At 43.1% G+C, this 18701-nt stretch overlaps 1 protein-coding gene across 1 annotated transcript in view; it reads right to left on the bottom strand.

Annotated features, from left to right (window-relative positions):
• The window catches only part of fbxl8 (F-box and leucine-rich repeat protein 8), a 30535-nt gene extending 12051 nt beyond the window's left edge, over positions 1–18484 (bottom strand). The window contains exons 1-2 of the mRNA XM_041835940.2: positions 17872–18484; positions 7004–7209 (exon numbers count right to left, since the gene is read on the bottom strand). Coding sequence (XP_041691874.1) covers positions 7004–7209; positions 17872–18008 — 343 coding nt within the window. The 5' untranslated portion in view covers positions 18009–18484. The remainder of the gene's footprint in view (positions 1–7003; positions 7210–17871) is intronic.
• Positions 18485–18701: the final 217 nt, after the last annotated feature.

The following is an 18701-nucleotide window of genomic DNA, read 5'->3' as shown; positions in this document are numbered from 1 at the left end:
CTACCCTCATGAAAAACTACTACTACTGAATTACTACACAACACCTATTTGTAGAGACTTGTAGTGAAAGTCTAGTTTATGCACTACTCAAGTAGAGATTTGTAGTGTTGAGTAGGAAAACAGTTTCCAGTAGTAACCAGGTGCAGTGCTTTGCAAAAGTATTCATCCCCCTTGGCGTTTTTCCTATTTTGTTGCATTACAACCTGGAATTTAAATTGATTTTTATTTGGACTTCATGTAATGGACATACACAAAATAGTCCAAATTGGTGAAGTGAAATAAATAAATAAAATTGTTTCAAAAAAATATTTAAAATAAATGACGGAAAAGTGGTGAGTGCATATGTATTCACCCCCTTTGCTATGAAGCCCCCAAATAAGATCTGGTGCAACCAATTACCTTCAGAGGTCACATAATTAGTTAAATAAAGTCCACCTGTGTGCAATCTAAGTGTCACATGATCTCAGTATATATACACCTGTTCTGAAAGGCCCCAGAGTCTGCAACACCACTAAGCAAGGGGCACCACCAAGCAAGCGGCACCATGAAGACCAATGAGCTCTCCACACAGGTCAGGGACAAAGTTGTGGAGAAGTACAGATCAGGGTTGTGTTATAAAAAAATATCAAAAACTTTGAACATCTCATGGAGCACCATTAAATCCATTATAAAAAAATTGAAAGAATATGGCACCACAACAAACCTGCCAAGAGAGGGCCGCCCACCAAAACTCACGGACCAGGCAAGGAGGGCATTAATCAGAGAGGCAACAAAGAGACCAAAGATAACCCTGAAGGAGCTGCAAAGTTCCACAGCGGAGATTGGAGTATCTGTCCATAGGACCACTTTAAGCCGTACACTCCACAGAGCTGGACTTTACGTGTGGCCAGAAAAAAATAAGCAAACACGTTTGGTGTTCGCCAAAAGGCATGTGGGAGACTCCCCAAACATATGGAAGAAGGTACTCTGGTCAGATGAGACTAAAATTGAGCTTTTTGGCCATCAAGGAAAACGCTATGTCTGAAACAAACCCAACACCTCTCATCACCCCCGAGAACACCATCCCCAAAGTGAAGCATGGTGGTGGCAGCATCATGCTGTGGGGGTGTTTTCCATCGGCAGGGACTGTGAAACTGGTCAGAATTGAAGGAATGATGGATGGCGCTAAATACAGGGAAAATCTTGAGGGAAACCTGTTTCAGTCTTCCAGAGATTTGAGACTGGGACGGAGGTTCACCTTCCAGCAGGACAATGACCCTAAGCACACTGCTAAAGCAACACTTGAGTGGTTTAAGGGGAAATATTTAAATGTCTTGGAATGGCCTAGTCAAAGCCCAGACCTCAATCCAATTGAGAATCTGTGGTATGACTTAAAGATTGCTGTACACCAGCGGACCCCATCCAACTTGAAGGAGCTGGAGCAGTTTTGCCTTGAAGAATGGGCAAAAATCCCAGTGGCTAGATGTGCCAAGCTAATAGAGACATACCCCAAGAGACTTGCAGCTATAATTGCTGCAAAAGGTGGCTCTACAAAGTATTGACTTTGGGGGGGTGAATAGTTATGCATGCTCAAGTTTTCTGTTTTCTTTTGTGTTATTTCTTGTTTGTTTCACAATAAAAAATATTTAGCATCTTCAAAGTGGTAGGCATGTTGTGTAAATCAAATGATACAAACCCCGCAAAAATCAATTTTAATTCCAGGTTGTAAGGCAACAAAATAGGAAAAATGCCAAGGGGGGTGAATACCAAGGGGGGTGTTCGAATACTTCCGCAAGTGTTCAGTAGGAAAACAGTAGTGGAGACCCTGGACATAAGAAGACTGGAGGCCATTGTTGGTAAGAACATTGTTTATCAAATGTTTTTCTGTGTTGTCTTATGTGTCCTCTGTTAGCAGATCATTGATAAGGGATGGATCGAAATTTACAGAATGGGGATCTGGAGGAAAATGGGGGAGGGTCATGCTTTTTCCATTTCAGTCAAGGGGAGGGTTTAGTATTTTTTAAATCTAGTCCAGGGGAGGGTCATGTCATTTGTAATTGGTGAAATGTCAATATTTCTCAGTGTTTTAGAATTAGTTGTTTATTAGGCTATATATCCATGTGTGCCAGATGCCACCCCTCATCTCTGATTCACCGCTGGTTGCGCAATATCAAGTGCACCTATAGGCTATTTAGTGTGGTCTCAATCAAATGATCCATAGCCTATAGGCTATGAAGTGCATGCTGGGAGAAGCACAGAGCATAAGTTATATTTCTAAGATAGCTGCTGGGATGGTGTAAGTTTAACTAGGCTGCATTACACACTGCAATGGATGTTCCAACCCTGAGCCCCGGCCTGCATTACACACTGCAATGGATGTTCCAACCCTGAGCCCCGGCCTGCATTACACACTGCAATGGATGTTCCAACCCTGAGCCCCGGCCTGCATTACACACTGCAATGGATGTTCCAACCCTGAGCCCCGGCCTGCATTACACACTGCAATGGATGTTCCAACCCTGAGCCCCGGCCTGCATTACACACTGCAATGGATGTTCCAACCCTGAGCCCCGGCCTGCATTACACACTGCAATGGATGTTCCAACCCTGAGCCCCGGCCTGCATTACACACTGCAATGGATGTTCCAACCCTGAGCCCCGGCCTGCATTACACACTGCAATGGATGTTCCAACCCTGAGCCCCCGGCTGCATTACACACTGCAATGGATGTTCCAACCCTGAGCCCCGGCCTGCATTACACACTGCAATGGATATTCCAACCCTGAGCCCCGGCCTGCATTACACACTGCAATGGATGTTCCAACCCTGAGCCCCGGCCTGCATTACACACTGCAATGGATGTTCCAACCCTGAGCCCCGGCCTGCATTACACACTGCAATGGATGTTCCAACCCTGAGCCCCGGCTGCATTACACACTGCAATGGATGTTCCAACCCTGAGCCCCGGCCTGCATTACACACTGCAATGGATATTCCAACCCTGAGCCCCGGCCTGCATTACACACTGCAATGGATATTCCAACCCTGAGCCCCGGCCTGCTCTGCGCTTGCTGATCAAAACCTTGTTTTGTGTGCTGCCTAACCAATGGTGGTGCTGTGTGAGGGCCACAGTGGCAGTTCAGGAGGAGTCAAATCATTATTCAGATTTTGTTTTGTTGTTGTATTAGACCTAGTCTTGCGTTATTGTTCTCACAATAAGCCAGATTCAAGTAACCTGGTGCTGAAACCTGAAGCGGCAGCCGTGGCACAATCAATCAGAAATGGACAGCTCATGGTGCTGAAAGGAGGCAAATTCGAGTAGGCATCATTCATTACTAACAACAAGAGGGGCTTTGTGTTGGAGCCTATTTCTTCCTATTTAAGAAATAAGAGGTAGGCCTTCCTGTTTGACAGACGAAATGAGGCTACAGGCTGCTATCCATAGAGGTGTCGGTCCATTCCTCCATCCACCATGCACTCTTTAAATAGCCTGCCTCCGTGTCAGTTAAGGGCTCTTAAGTTAAAACCAGGACTCAAATTGAGAGGGTATGAGAGGGTATGCCATAGGCCTACCTTTTATCAAAGAAAATGGCAAAAAGCACAGGCCTACCCAATTGTTAGCTTAAGATTTTGATGAAAATAAAACAGATCTGATTATATAAAGTGATCTATAAACATTGATTTGGTACGCGATGCTAGAAACAAGCTGTAAAATACCGGGGAAAGACGTGACTTCGATGCATCTGGGGATGTCATTGTTTCGTTTCTATGACATTCGTTAGCTGAGCTACAACCTTCTATAGCCGAGGAGACAAAACATTTACTTTGCTTGGGAAGTAATCTAATTCTGTCACTATCAATTAAGCTATTCACTTTCTGTACAATAGATGTTTAAACCCAGACAGCTTTTAGGGAAACACTTGTGACCTTCTCTGATTGGGTTAAGCCACGGAAGAAGAGTAGCCAGCAGTTAAATCTGAAAGTGTTCTGCGTCGGTAGGTCTACTCTGTCTGGGGTGGAAAGGTAGGTCTAACTTTTGAAAATACCATGCTCAGATTCCTAATGACGTCTCAGATTAAATTATTTTGCGAACAAGACACACTGATTTGGCATTGGAGAAATATGATAAGATAAACACATAGGTCCCATCTCTCTGTCCATTCTTAGCCTGTCAGATGAACACATAGGTCCTATCTCTCTGGTCTAAATCAGAATTCCTGTGTTGCCATGTAATGCTTACAGGACGAAGAACAGTTTCTAAAACCGCATATCTAAGGCTCTGGTCTGCCCTGGGAGTGAGGGTAAACAGTAAACATATTCTCTGCTATCCACTTTGTGTTTTAATTATTATTTTGGGTATAGGGGAGGGCCACTTGTTTGTTTTTTAAAGCGTTCAGGGAGGGTTTAGGTGAAATATATTTTGCTGAAGGCAGGGCCATCCATTTTCATTTCAGAGGTCTGATTTCCTCCATGTTATCCTTATTATAAATATATAATATAATTATAAATAACGTTCAGTCCCTAATGGCTTTTAATTCGTTGTCTCTTGTGCCTGTCTTTATTTTCTAAAAGGTTACATGGTGGAGAAACTAAAAGAGGATCTGAAGATAGTGAAGTCAAAAGCTGAATGAAGACAAGGCCTCAAAGGGGTTAACAAAAAAGTGTAAATATGTCATTTAATATGTAATTAAGGTAATTTTTAAAATGCTATTATGTTGTTTACCTGAAGACCAGTGTTATTGCAGTAGCAGTCACTAGCTGGTTGTTGTTTACCTGAAGACCAGTGTTATTGCAGTAGCAGTCACTAGCTGGTTGTTGTTTACCTGAAGACCAGTGTTATTGCAGTAGCAGTCACTAGCTGGTTGTTGTTTACCTGAAGACCAGTGTTATTGCAGTAGCAGTCACTAGCTGGTTGTTGTTTACCTGAAGACCAGTGTTGTTGCAGTAGCAGTCACTAGCTGGTTGTTGTTTACCTGAAGACCAGTGTTATTGCAGTAGCAGTCACTAGCTGGTTGTTGTTTACCTGAAGACCAGTGTTATTGCAGTAGCAGTCACTAGCTGGTTGTTGTTTACCTGAAGACCAGTGTTATTGCAGTAGCAGTCACTAGCTGGTTGTTGTTTACCTGAAGACCAGTGTTATTGCAGTAGCAGTCACTAGCTGGTTGTTGTTTACCTGAAGACCAGTGTTATTGCAGTAGCAGTCACTAGCTGGTTGTTGTTTACCTGAAGACCAGTGTTATTGCAGTAGCAGTCACTAGCTGGTTGTTGTTTACCTGAAGACCAGTGTTATTGCAGTAGCAGTCACTAGCTGGTTGTTGTTTACCTGAAGACCAGTGTTATTGCAGTAGCAGTCACTAGCTGGTTGTTGTTTACCTGAAGACCAGTGTTATTGCAGTAGCAGTCACTAGCTGGTTGTTGTTTACCTGAAGACCAGTGTTATTGCAGTAGCAGTCACTAGCTGGTTGTTGTTTACCTGAAGACCAGTGTTATTGCAGTAGCAGTCACTAGCTGGTTGTTGTTTACCTGAAGACCAGTGTTATTGCAGTAGCAGTCACTAGCTGGTTGTTGTTTACCTGAAGACCAGTGTTATTGCAGTAGCAGTCACTAGCTGGTTGTTGTTTACCTGAAGACCAGTGTTATTGCAGTAGCAGTCACTAGCTGGTTGTTGTTTACCTGAAGACCAGTGTTATTGCAGTAGCAGTCACTAGCTGGTTGTTGTTTACCTGAAGACCAGTGTTATTGCAGTAGCAGTCACTAGCTGGTTGTTGTTTACCTGAAGACCAGTGTTATTGCAGTAGCAGTCACTAGCTGGTTGTTGTTTACCTGAAGACCAGTGTTATTGCAGTAGCAGTCACTAGCTGGTTGTTGTTTACCTGAAGACCAGTGTTATTGCAGTAGCAGTCACTAGCTGGTTGTTGTTTACCTGAAGACCAGTGTTATTGCAGTAGCAGTCACTAGCTGGTTGTTGTTTACCTGAAGACCAGTGTTATTGCAGTAGCAGTCACTAGCTGGTTGTTGTTTACCTGAAGACCAGTGTTATTGCAGTAGCAGTCACTAGCTGGTTGTTGTTTACCTGAAGACCAGTGTTATTGCAGTAGCAGTCACTAGCTGGTTGTTGTTTACCTGAAGACCAGTGTTATTGCAGTAGCAGTCACTAGCTGGTTGTTGTTTACCTGAAGACCAGTGTTATTGCAGTAGCAGTCACTAGCTGGTTGTTGTTTACCTGAAGACCAGTGTTATTGCAGTAGCAGTCACTAGCTGGTTGTTGTTTACCTGAAGACCAGTGTTATTGCAGTAGCAGTCACTAGCTGGTTGTTGTTTACCTGAAGACCAGTGTTATTGCAGTAGCAGTCACTAGCTGGTTGTTGTTTACCTGAAGACCAGTGTTATTGCAGTAGCAGTCACTAGCTGGTTGTTGTTTACCTGAAGACCAGTGTTATTGCAGTAGCAGTCACTAGCTGGTTGTTGTTTACCTGAAGACCAGTGTTGTTGCAGTAGCAGTCACTAGCTGGTTGTTGTTTACCTGAAGACCAGTGTTATTGCAGTAGCAGTCACTAGCTGGTTGTTGTTTACCTGAAGACCAGTGTTATTGCAGTAGCAGTCACTAGCTGGTTGTTGTTTACCTGAAGACCAGTGTTATTGCAGTAGCAGTCACTAGCTGGTTGTTGTTTACCTGAAGACCAGTGTTGTTGCAGTAGCAGTCACTAGCTGGTTGTTGTTTACCTGAAGACCAGTGTTATTGCAGTAGCAGTCACTAGCTGGTTGTTGTTTACCTGAAGACCAGTGTTATTGCAGTAGCAGTCACTAGCTGGTTGTTGTTTACCTGAAGACCAGTGTTATTGCAGTAGCAGTCACTAGCTGGTTGTTGTTTACCTGAAGACCAGTGTTATTGCAGTAGCAGTCACTAGCTGGTTGTTGTTTACCTGAAGACCAGTGTTATTGCAGTAGCAGTCACTAGCTGGTTGTTGTTTACCTGAAGACCAGTGTTATTGCAGTAGCAGTCACTAGCTGGTTGTTGTTTACCTGAGTAGAAGAGAGGGACGCCTCCAGAGCAGGACAGGGACAGGGTCCGCAGGGGACCGCTGGTGGCCAGGTGGAGGACGGACAGGGCTGCGCTGCGATTGGCTGGATCGCTCAGCGAACTGACGGTGATCTTCAGGTGACGGACCAATGGCAGGAGAGAGGAGAAATGCTGCAGAGCAGGGTCCTCCTGTTCCCCGGTCTCACACCTGTAGACGAAGAGAGAATAATGAAAATGTAAGTCGCTCTGGGTAAGAGCGTTACCCCTGCAAAGAGAGAGTAGAGGGATCTATTGCAGCACTGTATCAGATTCACACTGCAGAGAGCAGAGAGCAGAGAGCAGTCTAATCTAATAGCTGGTTTAACACAAAGGTAGACAATAACATCAGTACAGTATTAGTGTAATTAATGAAGCAACGTGGTCTTTTAGTCCAGGTAAATTTTTCAAGTTTCAAATCTTATTCAGTTGGACTATTAAGAGTTATTATTGAATGATAAATTATAGCGATTGATCCATTCCCCAATCGATATTATAGAGATCTCATGTTGTGTGTATGTCAAAATAACTGTCAAACTCCAGACGGCTTCTGTTCCCTGGAAAAGCAGTTCCCCAGCCCAGACGTTGCTGATGCAGAATCTTACAACGACTGGACAGGTATTTTCAGTATCAGCTGATCACATCACATGTTACAGCAATCTGTCAATAGATGATGTTATAGCAATCTGTCAATAGATGACAATTGGTTGATGCATGCTAGTGATGCGCGGGTCAGCTGTATTCACCCGCACCCGCCCACAACTGCTAATAACCCATCCGCAACTGCCCGACTATATGTGATCAAGTGAAAATCTGAGGCCCACACCCTACCCTAACCCGCAAATATGCGCTGTACAGTCAGGGATGTCGTAACACATTTTTTTTTGACAGGCCTTTTTAGATAGGCCTATGTTTCTGCTTATATAATAGGCTATTTGTTAGTCAACTTGTCTATAATTACAGTGGCTTGCGAAAGTATTCACCCCCCTTGGCATTTTTCCTATTTTGTTGCCATACAACCTGGAATTAAAATGGATTTTTGGGGGGTTTGTATCATTTGATTTACACAACATGCCTACCACTTTGAAGATTCAAAATATTCGAGTGTTGCTTTAGCGGTATGTTTAGGGTCATTGTCCTGCTGGAAGGTGAACCTCCGTCCCAGTCTCAAATCTCTGGAAGACTGAAACAGGTTTCCCTCAAGATTTTCCCTGTATTTAGCGCCATCCATCGTTCATTCAATTCTGACCAGTTTCCCAGTCCCTGCCGATGGAAAACACCCCGACAGCATGATGCTGCCACCACCATGCTTCACTGTGGGGATGGTGTTCTCAGGGTGATGAGAGGTGTTGGGTTTGTTTCAGACATAGCGTTTTCCTTGATGGCCAAAAAGCTAAATTTTAGTCTTATCTGACCAGAGTACATTCTTCCATATGTTTGGGGAGTCTCCCACATGCCTTTTGGCGAACACCAAACGTGTTTGCTTATTTTTTTCTTTAAGCAATGGCTTTTTTCTGGCCACTCTTCCGTAAAGCCCAGCTCTGTGGAGTGTACGGCTTAAAGTGGTCCTATGGACAGATACTCCAATCTCCACTGTGGAGCTTTGCAGCTCCTTCAGGGTTATCTTTGGTCTCTTTGTTGCCTCTCTGATTAATGCCCTCCTTGCCTGGTCCGTGAGTTTTGGTGGGCAGCCCTCTCTTGGCAGGTTTGTTGTGGTGCCATATTCTTTCCATTGTTTAATCATGGATTTATTGGTGCTCAGTGGGGATGTTCAAAGTTTCAGATATTTTTTTATAACCCAACCCTGATCTGTACTTATCCACAACTTTGTCCCTGACCTGTTTGGAGAGCTCCTTGGTCTTCATGGTGCCGCTTGCTTGGTGGTGCCCCTTGCTTAGTGGTGTTGCAGACTCTGGGGCCTTTCAGAACAGGTGTATATACACTGAGATCATGTGACAGATCATGTGACACTTAGATTGGACACAGGTGGACTTTATTTAACTAATTATGTGACTTCTGAAGGTAATTGGTTGCACCAGATCTTATTTAGGGGCTTCATAGCAAAGGGGGTGAATACATACGCACTCACCACCTTTCCGTTATTTATTTTTTATAATTTTTTTTAAACAACTTATTTTTTTCATTTCACTTCACCAATTTGGACTATTTTGTGTATGTCCATTACATAAAATCCAAAAAAATTTCATTTAAATTACAGGTTGTAATGCAACAAAATAGGAAAAACGCCAAGGGGGATGAATACTTTTGCAAGGCACTGTACATACAGTGTATTCAGACTCGTTGACTTTTTCCACATTTTGTTACTTTACATATTCTAAAATGGATTAAATAAAAAAAATTCCTCATCAATCTACACACAATAATAACATAATGACAAAGTGAAAAAAGGTTTTGACATTTTTGTAAATATATTAAAAATAAAAAACAGAAATACCTTATTTACAGTCACACCGACTCATTCAAGGGTTTTTCTTTATTTTTACTATTTTCTACATTGTAGAATAATAGTGAAGACATCAAAACTATGAAATAACACATATGGAATCATGTAGTAACCAAAAAAGTGTTAAACAAATCAAAATATATTTTATATTTGAGATTCTTCAAATAGCCACCCTTTGCCTTGATGACAGCTTTGCACAATAACAATTTCATCAATTTTAGAATAAGGCTGTACCGTAACAAAATGTGGAAAAAGTCAAGGGGTCTGAATTACTTTCCGAATGCCCTGTACATGTAGCTTCTCTTCTGTCATTATACTGTTTATACTAGAAGACTAAATAAACCCAGCCTCATTCTAGTTCTAGTTGGTAAAGTTCTCTCCTCTTTCATCTCTGCAGCAAAGACGTTTAGAGACCGGGAGAAAATGCAATAACTCTATATAAAAAAGTACTTTTTAAAAACGAGAAATATTTTCCGTACAAAATTTCCAAATGACATCAGTTTGTAAACTGTCTGAGAACTGTCTGAGAACTACATCATGAAATGTCTGTAAAGTCGAAACCTAAAAAGTATGACATACACTGAGTGGCCAGTTTATTAGGTACACCCATCTAGTACCGGGTCGGACCCCCCTTTGCCTCCAGAACAGCCTGAATTCTTAGGGGCACGGAGTTGCTCAATTGGTATCAAGGGACCTAACGTGTGCCAGGAAAACATTCCCCACACCATTACACCACCGCCACCAGCCTGTACCGTTGACAGCAGACAGGATAGGGCCATGGACTGATGCTGCTTACACCAGATCCTGACTCTGCCATCAGCCTGACGCAACAGGAACCGGGATTCATCGGACCAGGCGATGTTTTTCCACTCCTCAGTTGTCCAGTGTTGGTGACCGCGTTCCCACTGGAGCCGCTTCTTCTTGTGTTTAGCTGACAGGAGTGGAACCCGGTGTGGTCGTCTGCTGCAACAGCCCATCCGTGACAAGGACCGACGAGTTGTGTGTTCCAAGATGCCGTTCTGCACACCACTGTTGTCCTACGCCATCTCTCTCATCAACGAGCCGTTTTCTCCCACAGGACTGGTGCTGACTGGATGTTTTTTGTTTGTTGCACCATTTTTTATTATTTTTTTGTCATTTAGCAGACGCTCTTATCCAGAGCGACTTACAGTGAGTGCATACATTTTATTTTAATTTTTTATATATACTAAATTCGAACCCACAACCCTGGCGTTGGAAATGCAATGCTCTACCAACTGAGCTACATCCCTGCCGGCCATTCCCTCCCCTACCCTGGACGACACTGGGTACTGGCACTGGGTCTCGGTAAACCCTAGAAACTGTTGTGTCTGAAAAGTCGGTCGTTTCTGAGATACTGGAGCCAGCGCGACTGGCACCAACGATCAGACCCCGATCAAAGTCGCTTAGGTCACTAGTTTTGCCCATGCTAACGTTTCAATCGAACAGTAACTGAATGCCTCGATGCCTGTCTGCCTGCTTTATATAGCAAGCCACGGCAACATCTGTAGGAGCGATCCATTTTCGTGAACAGGGTGGTGTACCTAATAAACTCAAATGTACTACTATGATAATGACTTATGATTTTATGAAAAAAATAAACTTACTGTGAAGTAAGTTTTTTTTTTTTTTTTATCTGATATTGACAAGATCAGATATGTACAGTGAGGGGAAAAAAGTATTTGATCCCCTGCTGATTTTGTACGTTTGCCCACTGACAAAGAAATGATCGGTCTATAATTGTAATGGTAGGTTTATTTGAACAGTGGGAGACAGGATAACAACAACAAAAAATCCAGAAAAAAAAAGCATGTCAAAAATGTTATAAATTGATTTGCATTTTAATGAGGGAAATAAGTATTTGACCCCCTCTCAATCAGAAAAATGTCTGGCTCCCAGGTGTCTTTTATACAGGTAATGAGCTGAGATTAGGAGCACACTCTTAAAGGGAGTGCTCCTAATCTCAGTTTGTTACCTATATAAAAGACACCTGTCCACAGAAGCAATCAATCAATCAGATTCCAAACTCTCCACCATGGCCAAGACCAAAGAGTTCTCCAAGGATGTCAGGGACAAGATTGTAGACCTACACATGGCTGGAATGGGCTACAAGACCATCGCCAAGCAGCTTGGTGAGAAGGTGACAACAGTTGGTGTGATTATTCGCAAATGGAAGAAACACAAAAGAACTGTCAATCTCCCTCGGCCTGGGGCTCCATGCAAGATCTCACCTCGTGGAGTTGCATTGATCATGAGAACAGTGAGGAATCAGCCCAGAACTACACGGGAGGATCTTGTCAATGATCTCAAGGCAGCTGGGGACCATAGTCACCAAGAAAACAATTGGGAACACACTACGCCGTGAAGGACTGAAATCCTGCAGCGCCCGCAAGGTCCCCCTGCTCAAGAAAGCACATATACAGGGCCGTCTGAAGTTCGCCAATGAACATCTGAATGATTCAGAGGAGAACTGGGTGAAAGTGTTGTGGTCAGATGAGACCAAAATGGAGCTCTTTGGCATCAACTCAACTCGCCGTGTTTGGAGGAGGAGGAATGCTGCCTATGACCCCAAGAACACCATCCCCACCGTCAAACATGGAGGTGGAAACATTATGCTTTGGGGGTGTTTTTCTGCTAAGGGGACAGGACAACTTCACCGCATCAAAGGGACGATGGACGGGGCCATGTACCATCAAATCTTGGGTGAGAACCTCCTTCCCTCAGCCAGGGCATTGAAAATGGGTAGTGGATGGGTATTCCAGCATGACAATGACCCAAAACACACGGCCAAGGCAACAAAGGAGTGGCTCAAGAAGAAGCACATTAAGGTCCTGGAGTGGCCTAGCCAGTGTCCAGACCTTAATCCCATAGAAAATCTATGTATGGAGCTGAAGGTTCGAGTTGCCAAACGTCAGCCTCGAAACCTTAATGACTTGGAGAAGATCTGCAAAGAGGAGTGGAACAAAATCCCTCCTGAGATGTGTGCAAACCTGGTGGCCAACTACAAGAAACGTCTGACCTCTGTGATTGCCAACAAGGGTTTTGCCACCAAGTAATAAGTCATGTTTTGCAGAGGGGTCAAATACTTATTTCCCTCATTAAAATGCAAATCAATTTCTAACATTTTTGACATGCATTTTTCTGGATTTTGTTGTTGTTATTCTGTCTCTCACTGTTGAAATAAACCTACCATTAAGAGACTGCTGGCACATCCTGTAGGTTGTACAGTGCATTCAGAAAGTATTCAGACCCCTTGACTTTTTCCACATTTTGTTACGTTACAGCCTTATTCTAAAATAGATAGATATAATTGGGTTTTTTTCTCATCAATCTACTCAAAATACCCCATAAAGACAAAGCAAAAACTGGTTTTAGACATTTTAGCAAAATTATTAAATGAAATATGACATTTACATAAGTATTCAGACCCTTTACTAGGTACTTTGTTGAAGCACCTTTGGCAGCGATTTCAGCCTCAAGTCTTCTTGGGTATGATGCTACAAGCTTGGCACACCTGTATTTGGGGAGTTTCTCCCATTCTTCTCTGCAGATCCTCTCAAGCTCTGTCAGGTTGGATGGGGAGCGTCACTGCACAGCTATTTTCAGGTCTCTCCAGAGATGCTCGATCAGGTTCAAGTCCGGGCTCTGGCTGGGCCACTCAAGGACATTCAGAGACTTGTCAAGAAGCCACTCCTGCGTCGTCTTGGCTGTGTGCTTAGGGTCGATGTCCTGTTGGAAGGTGAATCTTCGCCCCAGTCTGAGGTCCTGAGTGCTCTGGAGAAGGTTTTCATCAAGGATCTCTCTGTACTTTGCTCCGTTCATCTTTCCCTCGATCCAGACTAGTCTCCCAGTCCCTGACCCTGAAAAACATCCCCACAGCATGATGCTGCCACCACCATGCTTCACCGTAGGGATGGTGCCAGGTTTCCTCCAGACGTGACGAATGGCAAAAAAGCTGTTGCACGGCGCCGACCACTCTGGAGGGAAGCCGGCCTCACGATTGCTCATTGCTACTTGTGAGATTTCAGTTAGGCTCCTTTTCCACTTAACCCATCTGAAAAGTACAGTTTCCTTGACATGTCATTTTGAAGTCCCCATCTTGTGACTGTCGAATTTGTATAGCGGCTCACAATATCACAGATTACATAGCCGGCACTGCTATCATCCTCTTTCAATTGGCAGGTATTATGTATACTCAAATCTTTCCCAAACAAAATATTACCACTTCACCAAATCTTTCCCTATCATTAGACTACTGTTCTGGCCCTCCCTTCTATAACATTAGACTACTGTTCTGACCCTCCCTTCTATAACATTAGACTACTGTTCTGACCCTCCCTTCTATAACATTAGACTACTGTTCTGACCCTCCCTTCTATAACATTAGACTACTGTTCTGGCCCTCCCTTCTATAACATTAGACTACTGTTCTGACCCTCCCTTCTATAACATTAGACTACTGTTCTGACCCTCCCTTCTATAACATTAGACTACTGTTCTGACCCTCCCTTCTATAACAGACTACTGTTCTGACCCTCCCTTCTATAACATTAGACTACTGTTCTGACCCTCCCTTCTATAACATTAGACTACTGTTCTGACCCTCCCTTCTATAACATTAGACTACTGTTCTGACCCTCCCTTCTATAACATTAGACTACTGTTCTGACCCTCCCTTCTATAACATTAGACTACTGTTCTGACCCTCCCTTCTATAACATTAGACTACTGTTCTGACCCTCCCTTCTATAACATTAGGCTACTGTTCTGATCCTCCCTTCTATAACATTAGACTACTGTTCTGACCCTCCCTTCTATAACATTAGACTACTGTTCTGACCCTCCCTTCTATAACATTAGACTACTGTTCTGACCCTCCCTTCTATAACATTAGGCTACTGTTCTGATCCTCCCTTCTATAACATTAGACTACTGTTCTGACCCTCCCTTCTATAACATTAGACTACTGTTCTGACCCTCCCTTCTATAACATTAGACTACTGTTCTGACCCTCCCTTCTATAACATTAGGATACTGTTCTGACCCTCCCTTCTATAACATTAGACTACTGTTCTGACCCTCCCTTCTATAACATTAGATTACTGTTCTGACCCTCCCTTCTATAACATTAGACTACTGTTCTGACCCTCCCTTCTATAACATTAGACTACTGTTCTGACCCTCTCTTCTATAACATTAGACTACAGTTCTGACCCTCCCTTCTATAACATTAGACTATTGTTCTGACCCTCCCTTCTATAACATTAGACTACTGTTCTGACCCTCCCTTCTATAACATTAGACTACTGTTCTGACCCTCCCTTCTATAACATTAGACTACTGTTCTGACCCTCCCTTCTATAACATTAGACTACTGTTCTGGCCCTCCCTTCTATAACATTAGACTACTGTTCTGACCCGCCCTTCTATGACATTAGACTGTTCTGACCCGCCCTTCTATAACATTAGACTACTGTTCTGACCCCCCCTTCTATAACATTAGACTACTGTTCTGACCCTCCCTTCTATAACATTAGACTACTGTTCTGACCCTCCCTTCTATAACATTAGACTACTGTTCTGACTCTCCCTTCTATAACATTAGACTACTGTTCTGACCCTCCCTTCTATAACATTAGACTACTGTTCTGACCCTCCCCTTCTATAACATTAGGCTACTGTTCTGACCCTCCCTTCTATAACATTAGACTACTGTTCTGACCCTCCCCTTCTATAACATTAGACTACTGTTCTGACCCTCCCTTCTATAACATTAGGCTACTGTTCTGGCCCCCCCTTCTATAACATTAGACTACTGTTCTGACCCTCCCTTCTATAACATTAGACTACTGTTCTGACCCTCCCTTCTATAACATTAGTCTACTGTTCTGACCCTCCCTTCTATAACATTAGACTACTGTTCTGACCCTGCCTTCTATAACATTAGACTACTGTTCTGGCCCTCACTTCTATAACATTAGACTACTGTTCTGACCCTCCCTTCTATAACAGACTACTGTTCTGACCCTCCCTTCTATAACATTAGACTACTGTTCTGACCCTCCCTTCTATAACATTATACTACTGTTCTGGCCCCCCCTTCTATAACATTAGACTACTGTTCTGACCCCCCCTTCTATAACATTAGACTACTGTTCTGACCCTCCCTTCTATAACATTAGACTACTGTTCTGACCCTCCCTTCTATAACATTGGACTACTGTTCTGACCCTCCCTTCCATAACATTAGACTACTGTTCTGACCCTCCCTTCTATAACATTAGACTACTGTTCTGACCCTCCCCTCTATAACATTAGACTACTGTTCTGACCCTCCCTTCTATAACATTAGACTACTGTTCTGACCCTCCCTTCTATAACATTAGACTACTGTTCTGACCCTCCCTTCCATAACATTAGACTACTGTTCTGACCCTCCCTTCTATAACATTAGACTACTGTTCTGACCCTCCCTTCTATAACATTAGGCTACTGTTCTGACCCTCCCTTCTATAACATTAGACTACTGTTCTGACCCTCCCTTCTATAACATTAGGCTACTGTTCTGACCCTCCCTTCTATAACAGACTACTGTTCTGACCCTCCCTTCTATAACACTAGATTACTGTTCTGGCCCTCCCTTCTATAACATTAGACTACTGTTCTGACCCTCCCTTCTATAACATTAGACTACTGTTCTGACCCTCCCTTCTATAACATTAGACTACTGTTCTGACCCTCCCTTCTATAACATTAGACTACTGTTCTCACCCTCCCTTCTATAACATTAGACTACTGTTCTCACCCTCCCTTCTATTACAGACTACTGTTCTCACCCTCCCTTCTATAACATTAGACTACTGTTCTGACCCTCCCTTCTATAACATTAGACTACTGTTCTGGCCTTCCCTTCTATAACATTAGACTACTGTTCTGACCCTCCCTTCTATAACATTAGACTACTGGTCTGACCCTCCCTTCTATAACATTAGACTACTGTTCTCACCCTCCCTTCTATAACATTAGACTACTGTTCTGACCCTCCCTTCTATAACATTAGACTACTGTTCTGGCCCCCCCTTCTATAACATTAGACTACTGTTCTGACCCCCCCTTCTATAACATTAGACTACTGTTCTGACCCTCCCTTCTATAACATTAGACTACTGTTCTGACCCTCCCTTCTATAACATTAGACTACTGTTCTGACCCTCCCTTCCATAACATTAGACTACTGTTCTGACCCTCCCTTCTATAACATTAGACTACTGTTCTGACCCTCCCCTCTATAACATTAGACTACTGTTCTGACCCTCCCTTCTATAACATTAGACTACTGTTCTGACCCTCCCTTCTATAACATTAGACTACTGTTCTGACCCTCCCTTCCATAACATTAGACTACTGTTCTGACCCTCCCTTCTATAACATTAGACTACTGTTCTGACCCTCCCTTCTATAACATTAGACTACTGTTCTGACCCTCCCTTCTATAACATTAGGCTACTGTTCTGGCCCCCCCTTCTATAACATTAGACTACTGTTCTGACCCTCCCTTCTATAACATTAGACTACTGTTCTGACCCTCCCTTCTATAACATTAGACTACTGTTCTGACCCTCCCTTCTATAACATTAGACTACTGTTCTGACCCTCCCTTCTATAACATTAGGCTACTGTTCTGACCCTCCCTTCTATAACATTAGACTACTGTTCTGACCCTCCCTTCTATAACATTAGATTACTGTTCTGACCCTCCCTTCTATAACATTAGACTACTGTTCTGACCCTCCCTTCTATAACATTAGACTACTGTTCTGACCCTCCCTTCTATAACATTAGACTACTGTTCTGACCCCCCCTTCTATAACATTAGACTACTGTTCTGGCCCCCCCTTCTATAACATTAGACTACTGTTCTGGCCCTCCCTTCTATAACATTAGACTACTGTTCTGACCCTCCCTTCTATAACATTAGACTACTGTTCTGACCCTCCCTTCTATAACATTAGACTACTGTTCTGACCCTCCCTTCTATAACATTAGACTACTGTTCTGACCCTCCCTTCTATAACATTAGACTACTCTTCATATTGAATTAAACCCTCCTTTCTGCCTCAGTGAATCAACGTGAACTTGATTTGCAATGGTAAAATGTAGGCTATTTTGGGGCATAATCAATATATCATAAATCTACTTAAACTTTACATAATTAGAAACCATTTGGCATTGGCGTGTATTTGGCGTGCTTACAGGCCCTGCATGCAACGTCTGAGCAGGGGAACGCGATCACTGCCATGATCTTCCAGTATGTAACAACCGGTATGGTACAACTCTGATTGAATCTCTCACCTTATTTCAGTGTATCGCCAAACTCGCGGGTGGCTCATTGACTGCGACCACCTCTTACATACTGTACACGCGCTGTCCCGTTCCTTTACCGATAGGTAGGAGAATATGTGCGCCAGGACTTCTTCGGGAACCTCCATTCGGCTGTCGACTAACCAGAAATAGTACAGTAGACTATTGCAGAACAACAGTTACATTTCTATGTACTCGTTCTGTATAAGAACGGACCCTTGTGCGTGTTCGGTAAACACGAAACCAGATCACTTTTTAAACAGAGTCCAGAGTCCAAACTAGCTGAAGTTGTCCAATACGAATTTGTTCTCCGTTGCAAAAAAAACGTTTCAACAACTCCCTTTGCCCTGGACCAGGTCACTAGCTACCACAGCCACATTGTCATAAACCCCATTTCTTTATAAAAATGTATCTTATTAAATTCTGATTTTATACCTAACCACACTGCAAAACTTAAATTAAGACAAAATAGCTCATTTTTGTTTTCATTAATTGTTACGATATAGCCCATTCTGACTTTGTGGCTGTGCTATCTAATGGAAACCGGAAAACGTCACTTCCAGATAGCGGAGAATGTCCCGCTGCTGTTTTCTACCGGCGCTACGTCAAGACATGATGTTCAGCCTCCGCTCAGAGGACAGATAGATACCCGAGGCCAGCCGGAGGCTGCAAGCTGTTCTTGTTGTTTCTATAAATACCTTACATGTGTTGTGATTTTAATGTGGTTTAATTTATTTGCCAATTTAAAAACAATACAACCACACGTGGTTGCCGATGACACAAAAAGTGATAGGCCAACATCTAATTATGTAAAGTTTAAG

The sequence above is a fragment of the Coregonus clupeaformis genome, unplaced genomic scaffold (genome assembly GCF_020615455.1).
Source record: "Coregonus clupeaformis isolate EN_2021a unplaced genomic scaffold, ASM2061545v1 scaf0002, whole genome shotgun sequence".
NCBI classification, from domain to species: domain Eukaryota; kingdom Metazoa; phylum Chordata; class Actinopteri; order Salmoniformes; family Salmonidae; genus Coregonus; species Coregonus clupeaformis.
Note: the sequence above shows the minus strand (reverse complement) of the source record. Positions and strands in the feature narration are given on the sequence as shown.